The following is a 22,986-nucleotide window of genomic DNA, read 5'->3' on the forward strand; positions in this document are numbered from 1 at the left end:
ACGGAGCTCCTTACTATCCGCGCTGAAGCTGAGATCGCTCGCCGTTATACGTCACATCCGGATGTCACGTGTCAACTCGACCTGGGACCGTTAAGCGTTGTGTGTGAAAGCGCGCATATTACGGTATTTTGCTGGCAGTGTGAATGGACCAAATCTAGCGGCCCAGGAACAAATGCTGGGTCGCATTATCCGTGTATTTGCCGGAATCGCAGTGTGAAAGGGGCTACAGAAACCGATCGGTTCGTGTCTTAAGATATCAATGTATCGTCACGACCAGCAGGGTTTTTGTGCATGTCTAAGCCATAGACCGTTAAAAAATATAGACTACGCAACATCATCCATTTCCGCTTGGCCGATTTGAAGCTTTCAGGCGGCCTGCATGGCGCCGACATCTGGGGACCGAAGTTGTGCAGTAGAGCGCAGGAAGTACAGTCGCGATATCAAAAGCCCGCCCACACTCTCACAGATGCAGAACAATTAATTATGTTGGTGTGAAATAAACAGTTATGGAAATGTAGAAATTAAAGCTAAAGCTCCAATCTGCTCCCAAAAATCCTGAAAAAGTCCATTAGTGCCTCAGTGACAACTTCTGTCAGAGAAGACGTCGATCTCAGCTGTCAATCATGACGTCACACCCCCCGTTTTTATAGCATCCAATAACTAACTAGAACTAAACTTATTTTAAAAACGAACACTTGAAATTAAATCATCGTGATGATAACTACCTTCAGTGACATACACTAACTTTGGGGGGAAATATTTGAAGTGTAATTTTATTGTTTAGTTTATCTCGCGTCCATTAGAAAACACAGAGGGGCGGCTATACTGGGACCGGTCACTGGGGGGGCGATAGAGGCGCGAAAGCTTCAGTTTCTGAGAGGAGTGCTGCAGGCTTGGTCTAAGCATTTCTTTTTTTTACTGTCATAGAATTGTTACCCATTGACATACATTATACGAGCAACGGTTGAAGTTAACAATCTTCTTTTGTGTTCAGCTGAAGAAACAAACAAACCTACAGCACTGGGGGTAAGCAGATAAACGTTACAATTTCCTTTTTGGGTGAACTATCCCTGTAAGGCTCCTGTCGTTGCTCTCTCTCTAGGTTCCGACTCTTGTAGTAGCGTAGGTTCCTCCACGGGTTCGCTCTCTCGATCCCAGCCTCCCTCCATGGCCTACCCTTCTGCCGCCAGCGCTAGTACCGGTGTTTCCTATAAGCCGCCGGCGTCTACGGCTAGCGCTAGCTACTATTTGCTTCCCCTGGAAGCCGCAGGGATACCGGCCGGAAGTATCCTGGTCAACCCGCACACAGGTTGGTACCCGCTGTGCAGCGACTGCTCTGGATACGCATGTCTTTACATCCTCCACTAACCCTGATCCTAACTGTGTCTCTCAGACTGTCCTTCATAAACACTGATGCGGTGGGATTTAACGGTGCATTACTGGTCGGGTTTTATCTTCTTCTGAAAGGTCAAAGTCTTAAACGGATGCTCTGTAAATCTTTTATTTTAGTAATCAAAAATCTTGTCTAAATTATTGAAATCATTTAAAATAATGTATAAAATAAAATAAATAAAAAATTGGGGCACTATGAAATACCTTTTGATTTTGTCTTTTTTTATTATTTTATTCAACACTCTGGGCTTTCCTTTTGTTAATTTTACCGTTTAATAAAATTTTAATAATCAAAAAAGTTAATTATATTCTGATCAGGTGAATTCATAAAACTTTAACAAAGTTAAAGTAAAAAAAGTATATATTGTTTAATATAGAGTAATAGGGACTTATGATTTCTGTTTTGTTTTCAGAAATTCAGAAATTGTGAATGATTGTTAAAACTTGTCGGGATTTATGATTTCAAGACAAAATTATTCATTTATAGAACAGCAAGTTTATTAAAAGTACAATTTTTAGTGCCCTTTAAAAATTTGTATTTAAATTCATAAAATTAACTTTTGTTCTTTCTTTTTTTACAATAACAGTTTTTTTTTTTTTTTGAGAGAGAGATTTTGTTTCTGGATTTATGATTTAATAGAAATGATTAAATTATGAAACAAACAGTTTATTGCAAGTAAAAATGTTTAGGGCCCTGTGAAATACATTTTAGTCTTTTTTTTTTTCTTTTTTTAAATTTCGGGATTTTGTTTTAATTGTTTAACTATTTTTTTTAAAGGTTTTTTGTACAGATTTTTTAAAATTGTTTAGAAATAATTTAATAATCTAAAAGCACATCTAATCCATTGAATTCATAAAACTTTAACAACCTTATTAATTTATCAAGGCGCTATGTTTTTTATTGATTTATTTTGAGTTTTATGATTTAATGAAAAATGATCAATTATAAAACATCAATATTATTAAAAGATACATTTTTAGGGCCCTGTGAAATATGTTTTAGTTTTTTTTTACTTGTTTTGTTTAGTCTTTCTGGATTTCTTTTTAATTGTTTATTTAAAATGTAATAATCAAAACGCAAGTCTAATCAATCAAATTCATAAAACTTGAACAATAATACAATACTTTTAAAATAATAGTAAAAACATGTTTTGTTTTTTACAATAATAGGGCCCTCTGATTTGTATTTATTTATTTTCAGAATTCTTTTCTGCACATTATTAAGTCATAAAAGATGGAAAAACAGTGCCCCAAAATCTCCTCTTCATAGTGATCATGAAGAAATATAAACACTTTCATCTTCAGTCAGCGACTGCATCCACAATGCCCTGCTGGGAAACTCCTAATGGAGCAATTTGTGATGTGTCCAGGGCCAGACGGACGTGTAAAGTATTGCCTCGTTGGAGACCTTAAAATATGCATGCGGCTGCTAGGTCACGTTATATCGCCAGCTCTAATGCATTTACACCAGTAGCACCGTCTGTAATTGCTTATTGACCTCTTTTAAAGAGTTTGCCGATGGGAAACGTCTGTCTTCTGTGGAGGAAGTGTGCTTGTGTTCAGGAGCTCATTGCCTTCTTATGAGCTGCATTTGTCATCATTTACAGGTTTATTCTCAGACTTTAGCTCCTAGTACTGTTCATCAATGAGCACTAAGTCAATTTATTTGTAAAGCACATTCACTACAGCTTCACAGAAAATTATGATGTTTATTAATATAGCTACATTTTGCGACAGTTTAAGCAATTATGCAGATTTGTGGCCTGTTGCACAAAGCTGGTTTCAGTTACCCAGGTAAGTTTGAGATTAGTTTGAGCAAACTCTGGTTTTTCGGGCTCAAGAAGGTGGGTTGGTTTTTCTCAGTGTTCATCATCATGGTAACTTACACTACACGGCTAACCTGCTCTGAGCCGGTTTTATTCTGGGTTAGAGATCGCAAACCCAAACTGGACCAATCAGCTGCAAGTAAAGATGCAATAAAGCCACACCCCCTGTATCTCTCGTTCCAAATTAAAGTTGTTTATAATGAGACAGCTTTTTTTGTGCATATTTTGGTGCTAATTATTTATTATATCTATATTATATGAATTATAATCACTTTGAATTCCCTTATGTTCACATAAATATTATTAAGTAGCCAGAAAGTAATATAAATATAATACATGCATACATAATAATATACAGTGTGTATTAATTTGAGCTCTTTGTGAACCTATAATTATTAGGCGTATTTCTTTATTCACATCATGCATTGATATAGTCAGATATTCTTTCATCTGCCTTCTCAAACTGAAGTGTTTATTCCTGACTTGTAAACGCATTTAATTTCATGATAATTTTCAAAACGATCTCTCAGTCTTCAGAGGAGAAGTGAATCAAACGGACGCTGTGATTGGCTGTTTGCCGCACGTGTCACACTTCCAGGTGCACGCGCTTCAGAGTTAACCGATATCTCTGAGTTGACAGAGAACGTTTATACCGAGCTTTGAGAAACGGTTGATCTTGATCTAAACCAGGTTGGATTTATCTGGATTTGTCAACTCTAAACCTATCCTGAAACTCACAGCTAGCTTCATGCAACAGGCCTCAGCTGTTTGGCATTGAGACACGTGCTGTAAATCTACTTACAATCCTCTTGACTGATCTCAGGTCAGCCTTTCCTGAACTCTGACAGCAGTGCTGTTGTCTACAACCCCAGCATGACATCACAGGCCTCCAGGTGTCAATCATCTGTAGCTCCGCCTCCAGCCGCTCACCAGCCCACCAATCACGTCATGTCACAGGTGAGTTTAGCATCGCTGATGTTTACAAACGAATTCAGTGGTTTGATTGGGTGTTCAGAGGCAGTCTTTAGGTTAGATGTGATGGATTATGGGATGTGTTTAATGCTTGTCTTTTATGTAAAACCTAATGAAGGATTAATATAATGGGTTTATTTAAGGAGGATGGGAACTACTCTTAAAAATAAAGCTTCCAAAGAGGGTTTTTTGTTTTGTTTTTTACAGCGATGCCATAGAAGAACCGTTTAATATATATATATATATTTTTTTTTTAGGGGAAATATTTTAAGAAAATCAGTGTAAAAAATAAATAAATAATAAGATTAAAATAAAATGAAGAAAATCAGTGTAAAAAATAAATAAATAATAAGATTAAAATAAAATAAACAAACACATTATAAATACATGCATAATAAACATATTGAAATAAATAAACAAATTAAAATGCATAAATAAAAAATATTAAACTAAATAGAAAAATAGATTACACTACTAATTTTATATACAGAATTTGATATTAATATATGAATAAAATCAATAAAAAAAGTTTATTATAAAATAGGTTTTTATTTATTTAAATATATTTATAAGATAGTTAAAATAAAACATAATCTGATTAAAATAAACAAATAAATCACACTCAGTACAGTACATTAGCGAGTAGAACAAAATCTTAATAAATACATTAAAATAACATAAAAAATAAATTAAAATACATAAATAAAAGCTAAATAGAAAAATAGATTACACTATACATTTAATATAAATAATTTAATATTAATAAATGAATAAAATAAATAATTTAAAAAATAATAATAAAATATAATTTTAATAAAAAAGCTGATTTAAATAAACAAATAAATCATATACAGTACAGTATATATTTTTTTAATATATTTTCAACATACTATTTATAATATACACTTTTTCACAGTGCGAATTGGATCTTTTATACATCATTTTTTGATGCCTTTTAAATGTTATGATGGGGTCCCTCACATGAGGATGATTTTATATGTACATATAGTGTGTGGGTCCGTGGCATCTAAAATATTGAATCCCCTGATGTAAAGAATCTCTATGGATGTTAAAGGTTCTTCAGGGAATCATCAATGCCAATAAAGAACCTTTATTTTTTATATATTGTAGGATTGACAAATGAATCTGTTTATCAGTGTCATTGACCGATTACCTGCACTCGTGGAGTTTATCAAAACTAACACGGATTGAGCACGTTCTCTCTTGATGCTTTGACTTTTTCCATTCTGTACATCTGGGACTAAATCCCTTTCCTTCCTCTGTGTGTTTCCTCTTCCTGCTCTGTCTTCTTCAGCCTCTCTGGTCTGTCCAGCCGCCCGCTCTGCCCGTCCAGAACTCTACGGTGTCTTACCCACCGATCCTCTCAGTGTCTCCTAACCAGCAGCTCACTGTGGTACCTACATCTCTCTCTCTCTCTCTCTCTCTCTCTCTCTCTCTCTCTCTCTCTCTCTCTCTCTCTCTCTCTCTCTCTCTCTCTGTCTCTCTCCCTCTCTCTCTGTCTCTCTCTCGCTCTCGCTCGCTCTCTGTCTATCTATCTAGATCAGCTCATGACCACATCTCATTTGCATAGTCGTGCATATCTCAACTTCTTGACTTTCACCGTTGTTCACACTTCACCACTGTCAATCCCCTATTATATATACATTTATATATACTGGGTGTTCAAACCCATCAGGACTCAGTCGGACACGCATCATAACCTCTTTTCTTGACCTCCCTCAGCCAGTAAACATCCCTTAATGACTAATTAAAAGAGTGGGAGAAGCTTTGAATAATTCATGGAGGAACAGATGCTGGAATTAATATTCTATGAATAGAAAAGCGTCTTGTCTCTTCCCATTTCTAATGGGCCACACAAAGCAAATTCATACAGCCTAATAGTTACAGGAAGTCATTTCTACATACGCTTTTGCACAAACTTTAGTGATGATGTGCTTTGGCCGTCTAGATAGTAACATAAATTTGAACTAACTAACATATACTATATTGCCAAAGGTTTGGGGACGCCTGCCTTTACATGAACATGAACTTTAATACCATCCCATTGTTAATCCGTAGGGTTTAATATGGAGTCGGCCCACCCTTTGCAGCTCTAACAGCTTCAGCTCTTCTGGGAAGGCTTTCCTCAAGGTTTAGGAGTGTGTTTATGGAGATTTTTGCCCATTCTTCTTGAAGCTCTTTTGTGAGGTCAGGCACTGATGTTGGACGAGAAGGCCTGGCTCTCAGTCTCCGCTCTAATTCATCCCAAAGCTGTTCTATCGGGTTGAGCTCAGGACTCTGTGCAGGCCAGTCAAGTTCCTCCACACCAAACTCACTCATCCATGTCTTTATGGACCGACACTTTGTGGACTGGAGCGCAGTCATGCTGGGACAGGAAGGGGCCGTACCCAAACTGTTCCCACAAAGTTAGGAGCATGAAATTGTCCAACATATCTTGGTATGCTGAAGCATTAAGATTTCCTTGCCAAGCCCAACCCCTGAAAAACAACCCCAAACCATAATCCCCCCTCCACCAAGCTTTACACTTGGCACAATGCAGTTAGGCAAGTCCCGTTCTCCTGGCAACCGCCAAACCCAGACTCGTCCATGGGATTTGCAGACAGAGTGATTGTTCACTCCAGAGAATGGCTGTTTTCCAACCTATCAATTTGTTATAATCCCACTAACAGTTAAGCGTGGAATATTTAGTAGTGAGGAAATGTCAGGAATAGACTTATTGCACAGGTGGCGACCTATCACGGCCCCACGCTTGAGTTCACTGAGCTCCTGAGAGCGACCCATTCTTTCACTAATGTGTGTAGAAGCGTCTGCAGGCCTAGAGCTTGATTTATACACCTGTGGCCATTAAGTGATCGAACACCTGAACTTAATGATCTGGAGAGGCGTCCCAATACTTTTGCCAGTATAGTGTACTTGTGTCAAGCAGCTTCACAGTAATAAACAGGAAAATAAGAGAGTCAATGACTGTTTACATGCACCCTCATAATGCGATTATAATGAGATTCCCAATGTAAACCCAATACTTAGATAAAATTGATGCAGATAAGCTCATAATCATAGCAACCATAATCATAGTCAAATGTGGCATGTGCTGTTTTTAATCACGCATAAGTGTCGTTATAATTCAGTTCAATGTTAATTCTGTTTAACTTCATTAATGATGAAATAAAATATTTTGTCAGCAGGATAACCTGAGTGCCCAGTTCAGTCACATGATGATGGTCCGGCAGGCTTCGGCGGACACCCGTGATGCTCACGCAGCCGTTTACCCGTCACCCGTGTCACTACAGACCACTCCACCACATCAGGCCGGATACATGATGCCCTCGCCAGGACAAAATGTGCCCGCGTCCGCATACCCTGCACCACACGCATCCAATCAGCAGCAGCAGAGCTTCATCCAACAGCAGGTGTGACACGAAAACTGCACCAGCACGTGTTCTGTCCCAATACAAACACAAACATTTGTGCATTTGTGTTCTGCCCATAGACTGTAAAAAAAAATATGGATGTATTGACCGTGACGTCACCCATAGGATTTCGATAAGCCGTTTTGAATTGTAAAGTAGAGACGAGCTTGCCGTCGCCATCTTGGCAACGCGTCATCGCGAGTCACTCCCGGATAACAGAAAATGGGCGAAGATGCAGGACATGGGCGGAGCTTAGGTGACACCATGACTATAGACAGCGGATAAATGGCAGTCCACCTGTCACTCAAAGTGGCCACGCCCTTAATTATGCAGAACTTTAAGGCTTTATAAAATATAAACAACAATAAAAATTCACCCCCCTCATAGTTGTCATGAAAACCAAAAGTTGTACCATGCTGTAAACATGATGTTTTCTGCTGTAAAGTTGGATTTTTTTACTAGACATTAAGAAATCATGTTAATTTCAAATACTTCTATCACTGACAACAGTAGTCCGGCCAGGATATTGTCATTATAAAGTTGTTGTCGCAGCCCTCAACTGATGTTGATGTTGACATGTTGTGTTTTGGCCTGAAGCTCCGCCCTCCACCTATCGACCAATCACGATGTCATTAGTTTTTCGGCATCCGGGTTGCCAAAATTGCTCTAGTTACCACAGCGCAGATCTACAAACATTCCTGCTGATCCTGCAGCCAATCTGGCAACCTCGAGTCAGGGGGAGGGGGAGGGGGATACACCGCTCTACAGTCATTGGAAAGTGATTGCAGTACCAGTTTTGGCCACAATCTTACATACACTTGCTTTAATTAGCTTTTTGTTTTTATTCCATGGTGGAAAAAAGTTCTTATAAATATCTAAATCATTTAATCCAATTTTTTGGCACAAGTTCCTGAACATGATGAATGATGGGATACACGTAGACTCAAATAAGCATTATTAGAGAGAGTCTAGATTTACTGTGGGTTAAGGGCACTGAGTTTTGTGAGTACAGACCCATCTTGATGGTCCTGAAATGGCAGACCTCGGCTGTCATGGATTCAGTTATTGTATCTGCGTTTTGTGTGATGCAGAAGGTACATCACTGAAGTTCATGTCATCTCATTCTTGTTCACAGATGCCGCCGTGTTACTGTTCACCCAGCCAGTACGCCGTGTCTGGACAGCCGTACCGACCTGTGGGCTCGGTGCCTTACAGTGGCCCACAGAGTCAGATGCCCCCTGCGCCCACACAGCCGACAGGTAACTCTACACACATAATGCACTACAATACACTCAAATGCACACACATGCACTCAAATGCACACATGAACACACATGCACTCAAATGCACACATGAACACATGCAATCAAATGCACACATGAACACACATGCACTCCAATGCACACACAAGCACATGCATCCACACACATGAAAACACATGCACTCCAATCCACACACATGAACACACATGCACTCCAATCCACACACAAGCACATGCATCCACACACATGAAAACATATGCACTCCAATCCACACACATGAAAACACATGCACTCCAATCCACACACATGCACTCAAATACGCTCACACAACCACACAAATGCTCTCAAATGCGCACAAGCTTGCACACATGCTCTCATATGCACACACATCCACATACATGCTTTCACATGCACACGCATCCACACACATACACGCATCCACACACATACACACACACACTTACATGGACACGCATGCACACACTTGCATGCACACACTTGCATGCATACACCTGGACATACATCCACACACATGCACACACACACACTTACATGCACACGCATGCAATCACACACTTGCATGCATACACCTGGACATACATCCACACACATGCACACACGCACACTTACATGCACACGCATGCACACACACACTTACATGCATACACCTGCACTCACATGAACGCACATGCACACGCATCCACACACATCTACTCACATGCACACACATGCACACACACACACATTTGCGTGCATACGCATGATCCAACTAGCATTAAGCTGCAATATCGTCACCTACTATGTTGGGGTGTCAACCATGATTTGCGATGTTCTCATGTGTAGTATTTCATGGTTATTGTCAATAATGGTACATTACGTTACTCCTAAAAGCAACTGTGTGCAAGTATACCTGGTACAAAAGCTGTTTAAATACAAAGAGTGATCAAGCCAGATATTGATTTGATTTAGATTAAAAAAAGTTAATTGATTAAATCTATTCATTAATTTGAAAGCAGTCTTCACAAGGGCTTTTCCATTGGTAGCAGTGTAGATACATGACACTCAGCTCACACAGAAGTCAAACTAAGCAGATTTCCATTGCTCAGTCCTTCTTCTGGTTAAGTGGATTATAACAAGATTTGCAAAAGGAATATTTGGGATTCTAGAATCGATATGTGCTACTGGCACACTAAAGGCGGAAAACAAACTGGTGTGACGTCAATTTAAACAAAATCAGGCCAAAACAAAGTTGGTTTCAGGAGTCCGAAACCGGCTGGTGGTGAGAGAAACAACACTTGCTTTCATCCATCAATGCATCAGTTCACAGGAGGCAGTTTTACCTCCATCTCTTTGAGCTCATGTTGATTTTAGTTTGTGTTAATAGCTGGGCCGCTCGATGTGCTTGTTCTTTATCCACACTCTCTCGGTGTGCATTGTTGTATGTATGTTGCACATGCACAAAGATTGTCGCAGGGGATCGCAGGGCGCTCGCAGCGTTTGGCCATTTGAACAGACAGAGTTTTGATTTCGCCATAGTTTCCTTCAGTGCTATTCAGCGTCCTGCGTGCGGTGACATGTTTTACTGGATTGAACTGGAAAAGCTTTCTGCTTAACCCCTTAACTGTCACGTCCCGATGGCGGGACGCCTGGCACTCTTTTTTTTAATCACCTTTTCTTCATATAATATTGTCATAAATTAGATATCATTCGAAAGCTTACGAACTCAAATTTCTTCCTGTGAAAACCGTTTTAAAAACAGACGTTGCGTTACCATGGAAACGGTACTCTAAATTCTTCTGGCGGGCTCCTCCCCTAGTGGGCGGTGTCATGTTTCATAGTACGGAATGTATTTTAACTACTTTAAAAATCAAAATCTTTTCTAATCTTGACAAAACACATATCATTGTAAAGGTCTGAGTCTCAAGGTTCCATATTTGGTGTCTGTTTTATGATTGAAGTGATATTTGGACAGAAATTTACAGGAAAATGCATCAAAAAAACAATGGAAATTGAATGACACCCGGTGGCTATTTTTGGTATAGCGCCTAAACAAAATATCATGGGGACTTCAATTTTTGTGATATCAACTTCAAATTTGGAACACAACTTGGTTAGACATATGGCCTTGGTTTTATAGTATGTTTTTTTTTTTACAGTTTTTAGAGTAAAACAATTTTTGTAAAATATATATTTTATATTTATAAAAAATATTTAGTACTGTAATTTTCATTTTTGGTAAATTTAAACTTCCATTACTTTTTCATTCTTTCATATTTTGAAATGCTTTCACTTCGGCAATAATCTGCTGAGTGTCTGCTTTAAATCAAGACCAAACTCAAGTCTATATTATATTATTGAATTACAGCCCTTTAAGTTTGGATAGTGCATTTTTGTGACTATTCTAAAAAGGGGGTGACCGTTAAGAGGTTTAAATATCATGCTTTGAATATCGGCTCCTTTGAGAAGCGTGAGGGGAACTCAGAGCTGTTGTGATGTTACGTTCTGGAGCTTTGCAGTGTTTTTTCGCGAGCTGATGGTCATCGTGAGTCCTGTCGGAGCGGCTGAATGCGGGGCCGAGGCACTGTCTGAGACGCCCTACGATTCTCACAGTGAACCGGTCTCTTTTCCAGCCCCTCACTCCTCCTCGAACATTGGATCAAGCTGCGTCTGAGTCGTCTTTATTCTTCCTTCTGCGAGGTCACATGATCGCGTTGACTTTCACACAACATTAAGCCTTCAATGCCTGTGGTGTTTGCATAAAATGTTGAACATGTGTCCTTTTTTTGGGGTCAGTTCCTGGAAGTTTGCTGTCATTTTAATGGTCTACCAGTCAAGTTAAGTTTTTAAAAATGTTTTTTGAAAGAAGTCTCTGCTGCTCTCCAAGGCTGCCTTTATTTGTTCAGAAATATTGTAAAAATTATGAAATATTATTATAATGCAAAACGGATGTTCTCTATGTGAAATATATAGTAAAATGTAATTTTTTCCTGTGATCAAAGCTGAATTTTCAGCATCATTACTCCAGTCTTCAGTGTCACATGATCCTAATATGAGTATTTATTATCAATGTTGGAAAAAGTTGTGCTGCTTCATATCTCTGTGGAAACTGTGATACATTTTTATTTTCAGGATTTTTTAATGAGTAGAAAAGAACAGGATTTATGCAAAATTATAAATGTCTTTACTGTCACTTTTGGCTGCAATTTAATGCATTATTGCTGAATAGAAGTTTTAATTTCCCTTTTTAAAATCTTAAATCCTTAAAGGCGTCAAAAACTGGCTTTAAATTTTTTATACTGTTGTCTGAGGTAAACTTATGACTGTGTTTACATTCAATAACATCATAATGAATAAGTAATAGGCTATTTTCTACACTGGTTTTGAGGCTCTCTCCTGCAACGCTCAGTTTTTATGGGTGTGCCGCACTGGAGACTTGGAAGTAAACGGCCACAGCTATGATTGGAGAAGATTTGCATATTTAATGAGCTTCAGCTCCCCTGTCAGTTCACGTGAGGGATTGTTTTGAAAGCGTGTGGGGGAAAGGCAACCGGAATGATTCGTCCACAGGGCTCGCAAACGTCTTTAACTAACAAACACAATGATTTATCTCTCATCCACCCGCAATTGATTGGAATGTTAATTTTTTATTACTTGTCCCACTCGATCGGTGAATATAACCGCAAACCACACACAAACACACACAAATTTTTCTCTCATCCACCTGCAATTGATTGGAATGTAAATTTGTTATTACTTGTCCCACCCGATCGGTGAATATAACCGCAAACCACACACAAACACACACACATGCGCACAAGCCTCACTGCAGAGTCAGCCAAATCAGCATGATCAAAAATACAAATCGCGGAAGTTTTCCTTAAATTATCAAGTCAAGAGAGTGACCAACGCGCATCACGAAATGAATGTTATTTCACTCTTTAATCCTAACCGGCCTGTTCTGTTAGACATGTACAGATAATCAATAGGTATCAAATGATCTGTTATAATACAATACTATCACTTATAAAAAAACATGTTTTACTCACATAACTATGTTGCTTCATTCTTTCATGTGATCTCATCCTGTCTGCAAATCCAGTCTCTTGTTTACAAAAGAATCTGTGGTTAAATGAAGGAACAGACGCACAATGTCTTCCCCTCGTGAGTTGGATATTCATTCAAAATAAAGTTCAACCATGCATTCATAGTAATTGAGTCGGAAGGAAGCTTATGCAGCGACTGTGTTCTTCCATAACCAAGCATTATCTTGCTATCTTCGGCATGTTTATTTCTCTGTAGCGCAATCCGTTTAGCTCCACGAGTCGGTGGGCGGAGCTACAGAATCAGGCGTTGTTCTTATTATGTTGAGGCGCTGCTTCACCACACGATGACGTCAAGGGTCGACATATTCTGAGATCGATCGATTTCTGGGCCTGGTGTCTGTTAAAGCTTTTCTTTGACTGACAAGGAAGTTTTCAGCTCTGAAACTTAAAGGATATTCTTATATCACAATGACCTTTTATAGACCAAAGGCTGAATGAAAAGTTGATTACTCAATTCATAACCCCTTTAAACTTTTGAATGGTAGTGTATCACGGTTTGTACAAAAAAAATGAAGCCATTTCTTGAGCAGCAATTCAGTATATTACAATGATTTCTGAAGGATGATGTGACACCTTTGACCAGCAGTGTGTATCACATTATAGTTGTTGTTGTTTTTTCTTTTTCAGGAAATTCAATAAAATGTTTAAGCAGTCATGTCGTAATGTCTGTTTTATAATATGCTGAATGAAATCCTGTCGTGCATCAGATCAGAAGATTTGTATCATATTAATAAATGAGTGTAAAAACGACTTCATGAAACCAAAGTCTCAAAACAAATGGTTCAGACTCCTGTTGGGTTTAAAGTCAAGAGACTGTCTAATTTTTCATCTCTGATGAAAAAAACAGAACTGTGAATAATGTGTACTTTTACTAGAAGTGTGTTTAATTTGCACCAGAAAGGGAAATGAGGAGTAATGTCTGATTTGGAAATCAAACCCTTCAGAAGTTCCTGAGATCTGAGACTGAAAACCTGCAAGTGCAGCTTAATTGCGTGAAAAACCTCTTCTATACCTGCTCGCTCAGCCAAAGCCAGAGTGTTTAATATTATATTCCCATCATGCTCTGCTTCTAAGTGGAGGTGAGAGAATAGACCTAAAATAGCACGCGTTCACCATCTCCTCGCCGCGGGCTGTCCGTTTCTTTTGTCCCACTTCTGGGCTAAATTGATTGCCGTCCCTTTGGCCAAGAGCCAGCAGAAATTGAAAACGCCCTCCTCCCGCAGGGAGAGTGTGTTTGATAGCGTCACAGAGTTACACGCTCCCCCAATAACCTTGACACAAATGCAAATTATCCTGCCTCATAATGGGCCGTTTTCTGCTTGCCGTACGTGTAAATTACCGTCTTACATGTAGAAGCTTTTAAAGGCGTAACGAGGGCACCCATTATGCAAGCTATTGTCTTTTGGGGAGCGTGTGCTCTGATAATGAGAGGCTATTTAAAGGCTGGTTTGGTGAGATCATCAGTGATTTAAAGTGTTTAGATGGGAAGGGTATCATTAGCTAATCCAGCTCTTATGATCGTATGATCGTCTCCTGTGATCTTGTCTTACTAAATATTTATGAACAAAGTAAAGAACCTGGTTGTCATTTTGAATTGTGGTCTGAGTTTAAATCTCATATACTGTAAATAAAGTGACACATTATTTATCAACTGAGAAGTAGGAGGTGTGTGATTATTGGAAAAAAAATGCAATATTTTCTGTCATTTTATTGATAATTAGACGATATTTTGCTGAGTGCGTTATTGTGCTAGTACCTTAAGGACTGCTCAAAGATTTTGAAATTCTGTGCGGTGTTTAGTTCACAACAGTGACAGAAATCAGATTTTCCAATAAGTTAAAATCGTTTTTTTACCTTTTTATTGACATTTTTACCTTTATAAGGCCATTTTTCTAGCCTAATTTAATCTATGCATCCTCTTTTGTGTCACAATTCTTACATTTAATTAATAAATTCAATTATAATAATAACACACAATAGGGCTGTTACCAATCCAATTAAATCAGTATCAACAAAATTCATTTTTGCATCTGAAGTGGATTTAGATCATTTGCACACAGTTTAATGAGCTCAGATGGACATGGATGTGTTTAACCTGCACTTACAAATGCAGAAATAATGTCTGTGTTTTAAACATAAAATGTTGAATACTGATATTTTTAAAACATGAAAAAATACTTTTACATTTTAAATTAAAACTGCCAGTAGGTGCAGCAAGACACTGTTAATGAGTGAGTCATTGAGATTCAACCGATTCATTAAAACGGCTGATTCATTAAGGGACAAATAATTTGACCGTATTAATGAGTGCGTCATTGAATCATTCACGCAACCAATTCATTCAAACGGCTGATTCATTCTGGGACAAAGCATTTGACCGTCTTAAAGGAACACTCCACTTTTTTTAAAATTAGGCTCATATAATAAAATTAAAAATTAAAGAAATAAATGCATTTATCTTAAAATGAAATAAATTAGATAGCATAAAGATGAGAAGCAGAAGTCACATGCATATTGTGGTGGCAGAAAAACTGATAACAGATGGAGGAAAACGAGTGGAATCCATGTGATAATGGGTAAAAATTAGAGATGCACCAGCCGATTTTCTTTGTCTTGGAAGTAATGTAAACACAGTCGATTATGTCTTCAATGAAGACAGAAATAAAACGCTCGTGAAACAGTATATTGTATCCGTGCAGCTCTTAAAGTGACAGTAGTCTAATATTCCTGTCTGCGATTTAATGTTAATCAAACAACAAAAGATAACAAAAATCACTCGCTGATTTTGACAAAATTGGATTAATATGCATTTATACAGTGAAAAATATGCAGTGCTGTTTTAGATTTGTTTGCTTTGTCTGTACCTGGAAACTGTTAAACAAAACTAAAAAAGTTTATTTCATATGTAGCTTTGTTCTGATGTATTAATGTTGGCCTTCCTGTTAAATGGATCCACATGTGCATTAGAAATAATTTGATGCAGCTAGTATAACTTAATGTGTGTGTGTGTGTTTATTTGCAGTTAATAGGGAGCATAATGTATAAACCCTATTGTTGCAGCATGAAATCATATTTAAACCTATTACATTTTACATATAACATTTAAACCAATTGCGAGTTTATATCTCTCAGTTTGGACTTCATATTTTAAAATTGCGATTTTTACATCACAATTGTAAGGGAAAAAAGGCCGAAAATTTAGTTTAAGTCTTAGGATTGTCAGATATAAACAAAAACAAAAAAGTCTGAATGGTGAGATATAGTTTTACAGTTGCTTTTGAGTATAGCTATATCAATATTAGTTAACATTGTGTGAAATCGCATTGTTAGTGTTGCATGGTTTTATGTAGATTATGTTTGTATTTTACCTAGCAAAGAGCATTGAGCTGCATATTATGTATGAAAAGTGCTATACATATAAATAAATAATCATTTGAATTACCAGAGATTGAAAATGAAATGTTGTTTTGTAAGTGGACAGTAAAGTTAATGGCTATTTCTGCCACTTTAGTTCTGTTTGACTACATGTATATGCTATTGAAGTGCTTGCATTGATGTGTTTTCCTGTACGTTCCTTCAGGTTACCAAACTGTGATGCCAAATCAGCAGCAGAACTACCAGATCCAGCCGCCACAGAATCAGACGCTGGTCAGCAGCCAACACAGCAATATGGGAAGTCAGATGCAAGGCATGATGGTCCAGTATCTGTCAGTACCATCTTATCAGGTGAATACTGCATTCTGGGAACACGTAATGGACTCATCACAGAGCTGCTCATTATGACACATTAGTGATTAAAGAGCTGTCGCATGATGAGCAGTTTAATTTCTTCTGTGTCAGGTGTCTGTGCCTCCAGGAGCCCCGGCTGTGCCGCAGCAGACGTACCAGCAGCCCGTCGTCAGCCATGCGCCCGTGCCTGCGTCCAACATTCAGGTCTACTACAGCATCGTACCTCCTAACCAACAGAGCGCCGTCAGGTATGGCCGTCTTGAGCTGATTCACACTGACACACTGCAAAAAATGCTTTTCTTACTTAGTATTTTTGTCTTGTTTCTAGTCTAAATATCAAAAAAATCTTACATTAAGAAACAATAATTAGGCAAGGAAAAAATATTGTCTTGTTTTGGGGGAAATAACTCAAAATGAAGAGAGTTTTTGCTTCAAATAACCTAAATAATCTGCCAATGGGGTGAGAAAAATAATCTTGTTTTCTGTTTGTATTAAGATTATTTTTCTCACCCCACTGGCAGATTATTTAGCTTATTTTAAGCAAAAACTCTCTTAATTTTGAGTTATTTTTTCTCAAAACAAGACGATATTTTTTACTTGTCTAGTTAAAGGGGGGGTGAAACACTCAGTTTCAGTCAATCTTGAGTACCTGTAGAGTAGCATTGCATCCTTCATATCGCCAAAAAGTCTTTAGTTTTATTATATTTATAAAAGAAATATAGGCTGTACCGAGTCTTTCCGGAAAAAACCGAGCACCTGGAGGCTTATCGTGTGGGCGGAGCTAAAGAATGACGAGAGCGCACAAAGCGGTGACGTCCTCAAGCGTGGAGAAGAAAAGGTTACCCTAAATAAACCATGGCTATCAATCAGATTCAACTAATACAGATAATGATCCAGAAATAAATTGAACAGGAGAAACAGCAACAGCAGGACGTCCGTCTCTGTGGTTTGGACTGTATTTAGTGGCCTGTCAACATTTGTGTGTCTTTACTCGCAGTTTATGAGGACATGATTCGGTTTATGGACTATTGTATGCGACTAAACCTTAGCAGTAGCAAGCAAAACGGTTTTGCACGTAAGACTAGTGTAACGTTATACAGAACAACAATGGAGTCCGTTAGCGCATTTGAATGACGAAGCACGCTTTGTGAGAACACTAGGTTTATGTTTGGGTGGTTTTACAATAAACAAACTGACATAGGGGTCAGCTAAACAAATGTATTTAAACACACACCATAGATCGCATGCTCCATTGATAAATTAACTAACGTTATACACGATCGTGTTGTTTACTGATGTTTACTTACGCGACGATAGCCAACAACAGACATTTGAAGCAGTTTTACTCACCGGCTGCTTCCAAAGCAGGACCGAACCTTTATCGCTGGGACCGCTCTGTCAAAAACACACTTCTTTGGTATGATTTGGTGAAGTCCTGACAGCAGTGAACGGTGGAGATCCACTTTGCGACGCGACTGATGCGATGTTGTGAAGCTTCCCGTCATTTCTGCGTTCAAATCGGTTCAAATGCAGCGCTGCCTTCCAGAATGCTGTGCTGAAGCGTTGAAGTCGCTCGACGTCACCCATAGGAATAAAGTGGAGCGCGGCGCGCCACATAAGTCTTCACGGACGAGTGGATCTGCACCTGAGCGAGTGTTTATGGGCGTGCATTTCCTCTCTCTCCCTCTAGTCACGCGCGCGCACCCTACCGGGAGAAGAGCCCGTACGGCCCATACAAGGACCTTTCGGTCTATTAACGTCAAGCCGACCCGCACTCGAAAAAAACTCTCCGAAACTTGTGAGAAACCGGAAGGAGTATTTTTGACACAGAAATTATATTAAGTATAATTTTTATTTTTGAGTATTTTTGTCCAACATTAGTTTTTGAAACTTTGTCCATGTTTAGGATGGGAATCCAAGTCGTTAACAGTGTAAAAAGCTCAGTATGCATGAAACAGCATTTCACCGCCCCTTTAATGTTTCTTAATGTAAGTATTTTTAGATATTTAGACTAGAAACAAGACAAAAATACTAAGTAAGAAGAGCATTTCTTGCAGTGCAAATGGTGAAACTGCTGTGTGCATTTTCAAGCCAGGGCTCCAGACTAACATTTGAGAGCAGTGAGGGATACGTACATTTAATTTAATCATAAAATTACTATTATTTTGCAGTGTTAAGTGCAGCTCCTAATAATATTACCTGTTGGTTTGTTTATTGGAAATTTAACAGTGAAGCACTGAGCTTGAATTTAGATGCAGATAAAATTAACTTTTATTAACAACACTGATGTGCAAAAACTCATTTTTATCGGGAAAATGTAAATATTTTACTCTTATTAAATATCCCATTGATCTTCTATAGTCTCACACAGAACTGACCGACTGCTTCAGTGATTATAAAAGGAGCTCTTTAATTATTTTCTGTGTAAAGGCCTGTTCAAACTGTATAATAGTCTGTTAACATGGGCTCAATTAGAAATAACATGTTGAGCCAATGGGAAAATTTATTTTACCAACACGTGAATGATCATATCTACATTTTTCAGTCGGCCAAATTAAATTTCTGTGAATTGATACAATTTAATTCACAGAAATTCAATTTGGCCTACTAAAAAATGTAGATGTGATCAGTCACTAGAACATTTTAAATTGGATAAATGTAGATAACAATTGTTTATTTCTCAATGTCCCAAAAGACAAAAATGACTAAGAACATAAATATAGTACCCAAAATGAACACAGACAACATGGTTGACATTTTATCACATTACTTTATTAACAAGTCAATTCCAATGCAGGATATTTGGTGAAAATGCATTATTTTCAATGAGGAAAAAAACTGAATACACGTCTTCTGCATAACAGGATGTCTTAATGTGGTGAAGAAAACACGGCACTGCATAAAAACCTGCACACAAAAAAAAAAAAAGACAGTTCCCCTGCATCACATCTGGCAAGTGACAGAACAGAAGGCACTTGATTATTTAATGAGGATGAGACGAATGAATGGACGAATAAGAAAATCACGAGCTTGACGTGTTTGATATTAAAAGGCAATAACTTAAGCCCTGAAAGAGACCGACGTCACTGTGTTCAGCGGTCGCATGGCGCACATATCACACAAATGACTTAATTTACTTATTATCTAATATTTTAGACATATAAGACATGAGGAAAATAAAACTATTGGCTACCTTTAGATAATTATGTGGTAACTGAGAACACACTCATGAAACCAATGAATGCATGAATTTGTGATTCTACAAAATGTCTTTTAAACTTCATACCGGCTCATAAAGCAACACTCTGTATAATAATTTCAGTGCTCAGTACTCACCAACGTCTTGTGACCATGAATATCTCTATTCTCTTGGGAATGTTTGTTTCGGTCTTCAGCAGCACCGGCGGGTTTGGCACTGCAGTCTGCTCGCGCTCCCGCAAATCCACGGGAAATCTCCACACGACACGAACGGTTTTCCTCGGGTGCATTTTGCGCATGCGTATACAGTTTTTCGGACGTAGGATTTTTTCATCCAACATGGATTTTTCACAATTTAAATTTTGAGTGTAGACCTTAAAGGGTTAGTTCACCCAAAAATGAACATGTGATGTTTATCTGCTCACCCCCATGGCATCCAACATGTAGATGTGTTTGTTTCTTCAGTAGAACACAAATTAAGAAGAAAAAAAGAGAAAAAGCACGTAAATTCTGTCTCTCTTCTTCTTCTGTGTGACAAGTGAGTGTCAGAAGCGTAAAGTGGCTCCTTGTGTGTAGTGCTGAGTATAAATTTGATGTTTAGAGCTTTGAACTGCTGGAAAAAGAGCTTACATCCATGAAAAGTGCTTGAATTTCACTCTCAAAAGGTTGTATAAGATGAATAGTTAATTAATAAGACTATTTATGCCACAATACCATGGTTACAGGTGTCATTGCTTACATTAAATCCATGATGATTTCTGGATTGAAAAGGCTGCTATAACTTGTTCACTCATGGCGCAATGTCTCTCCTGGTTTTCACGTCAGTTCTGTTTGATCTGATGTGATTTATAAACGAATAATGCACTTAATTGGACCGCTTCCCATTGGCTCTCGCTGCAGTGTTATTAATCCTGTGGCGAATTCAAACCCTTTCCCACTGGATCCCCAGCGCTGTGTATCGGTGTATGAGCTCACGCTGCGCTGTCTATGAGCTGATAAACCGTCTGCGCAGCTCAAACGAGTTGCATGGTTTTGTTTGACTTTCATGTCGTTTGCTGTTTGACATTTCTCATATTCAACAGAAATGCCAGCTCTTATTATCTGGTGGCACCAGTGCGACCTCTAACAAAATTTAGTCGCACCGGCCATTTGGTCACCGTCTGGAGCACTACAAAATGAAAAGGACAAATTATTTGTTAATCATTTATTCATTTGTTTTGAAACTACAGATTAGGGCTTATCTGCATAATCTAATCACTAAGTGCAAATTGCCCGACTTGTTGGCTATCTAACTCCGCCCATCATTGTCTAATTGAGCCACACAAAATGACTAAATAAATCCCACTGGTAACTGGAGCAGTGAGATAGAGTATGTTAAAGAAAAATCCATGTGTTTTTTCTCTCTTTTCTATCGCATATCAGCTCCAAGAGGCATTTATTTGAATTACAAATTAAGAAAATATTTAGAAAGTGGGTATAAAGTCCCTAATGGGTATTTTGAATAATGGGTAGAGGCTTTGGGTATTGGGATGAGTAATATCCCAATAAGGGAGCATCCATATATGATTTTAATAAATCTAATTGTATACACTGAGTTATTTTATAATATACTAAATACACATAGGTGCAAACATTATCTGCCAATATTTACCTTAAGTACACAATACTGCTATTTTCACATATGCAAAGAAAATACTTTTTGTTGCTATTTACACTTAAACACCCGCTGCCTCAATAAATATATGCAGCGCGTGTTTCAGAGTGAAGCGCTGTGTTGATTTACACGTGAGCAGCTCATGATCGGCTCGTGTTTGCAGCGGCTTGATTCGCAGTAAATGCATCTGCATCTGCTGTGTTTAGGTCAATTTAACATGCATTTGGGAACACAACATGCACCAAGCCTAATTATTTTCTTCAATCCAATCCATATTTAGCCAATTGTCTGCATTCCTGTAGCTTAAACAGTAGATCATGGTGCTTGCAACACCAAGGTAATGGGTTTGATTCCAAGGGAATGTGTGGACTGATCAAATGTGCACCTTTAATGCAAATGTAAGTTAAAACGGTACGGGTTGTACGGGTGCTTGAAATCCTGATGTTGTGTTTTCAAGGTTTGAAAAGTGCTTAAATTTTGGATAAAATGCTTAAAGTAAAGTATTCACAGCGTTAACTGTGGGACCTAATATGTGTGCCTTTCAAAATCATGCCCAATCAAATGAATTTACCACAGGTTAATCAAAGGATAAAATGCGTGAAATTTTAACTGTGGTTCTTTCACAACAAATACCTATCTGACTGAATAGTTTTATTAAATGAAGAAATAAAATGTTGGAGAGCCTAAAATGAAACCTGCTCATCATGAACAACAACGCAGAGCTGTTCGTTCATTCATTCATCATACAGTGATTGACTGGTTTTATTTTATTTCAGCAGCGAAAATAGTTTCAAACAAAGATCACAGCAGAACCACAGCACATCTAATGTCTGGCATTAAGTTGGTTTGACTTTGGATGTTCGATAATCGCGAATTTAGGGACCGTCTCTAAAGTTACACACGACATTGGTATACACGCTTCTAACTTCAATAGCATTTGAAGAGAATGACTAAGTCATAATACCAACTTTAAGGTGTTCATCTAGGTGTCAGCTATGATGCACACCTTTTAGATTTTTGTTATTTAATAAATGTCAAATCACATGAAAATATGGATATGTTTTTCACTATGATGCTGTATGCTTTTTTGCTTGACTGAAAAAAATACGATTTTTTGTTTTTGGTGTGAAAACTGTGAATATAATTTAATTCAGTCAAGCAAAAAATCTGATCCCTCTGCTATTAGAAACACAATTTTGGCTGTTTATAGCATTATCTCTTTTAATGGAATTAAAACACTAAATAATATTTCTGACTATGTATTGGTATGTCATTTACGGTGGTGTAAGGTGCTGGAAAAACCTTTAAAATGGACCTTGAAAGTGCTTGAAAAGTGCTTGAATTTGACCTTGGAAGAGAAGTACGAACCCTGATAAAAGCATCTGTCCAATGCATAAATGTCAATGTTAATAAGAGCTT

General features: G+C 38.0%; 1 protein-coding gene across 7 annotated transcripts in view; it reads left to right on the forward strand.

The window, feature by feature from the left end:
• LOC137075732 (R3H domain-containing protein 1-like) overlaps positions 1-22,986 on the forward strand; it is a 101,968-nt gene that overhangs the window by 63,121 nt on the left and 15,861 nt on the right. For 3 of the 7 annotated variants that reach the window (XM_067444650.1, XM_067444649.1, XM_067444654.1), the window contains 7 exons: positions 1,103-1,309; positions 4,042-4,175; positions 5,506-5,604; positions 7,394-7,621; positions 8,757-8,880; positions 16,567-16,712; positions 16,827-16,963. In XM_067444650.1, coding sequence (XP_067300751.1) covers positions 1,103-1,309; positions 4,042-4,175; positions 5,506-5,604; positions 7,394-7,621; positions 8,757-8,880; positions 16,567-16,712; positions 16,827-16,963 — 1,075 coding nt within the window. The remainder of the gene's footprint in view (positions 1-1,102; positions 1,310-4,041; positions 4,176-5,505; positions 5,605-7,393; positions 7,622-8,756; positions 8,881-16,566; positions 16,713-16,826; positions 16,964-22,986) is intronic. The other 4 variants (XM_067444651.1, XM_067444652.1, XM_067444653.1 and 1 more) reach the window with 4 other exon arrangements.

Source organism: Pseudorasbora parva, chromosome 5 (assembly GCF_024679245.1).
Source record: "Pseudorasbora parva isolate DD20220531a chromosome 5, ASM2467924v1, whole genome shotgun sequence".
Taxonomy (NCBI): Eukaryota; Metazoa; Chordata; class Actinopteri; order Cypriniformes; family Gobionidae; genus Pseudorasbora; species Pseudorasbora parva.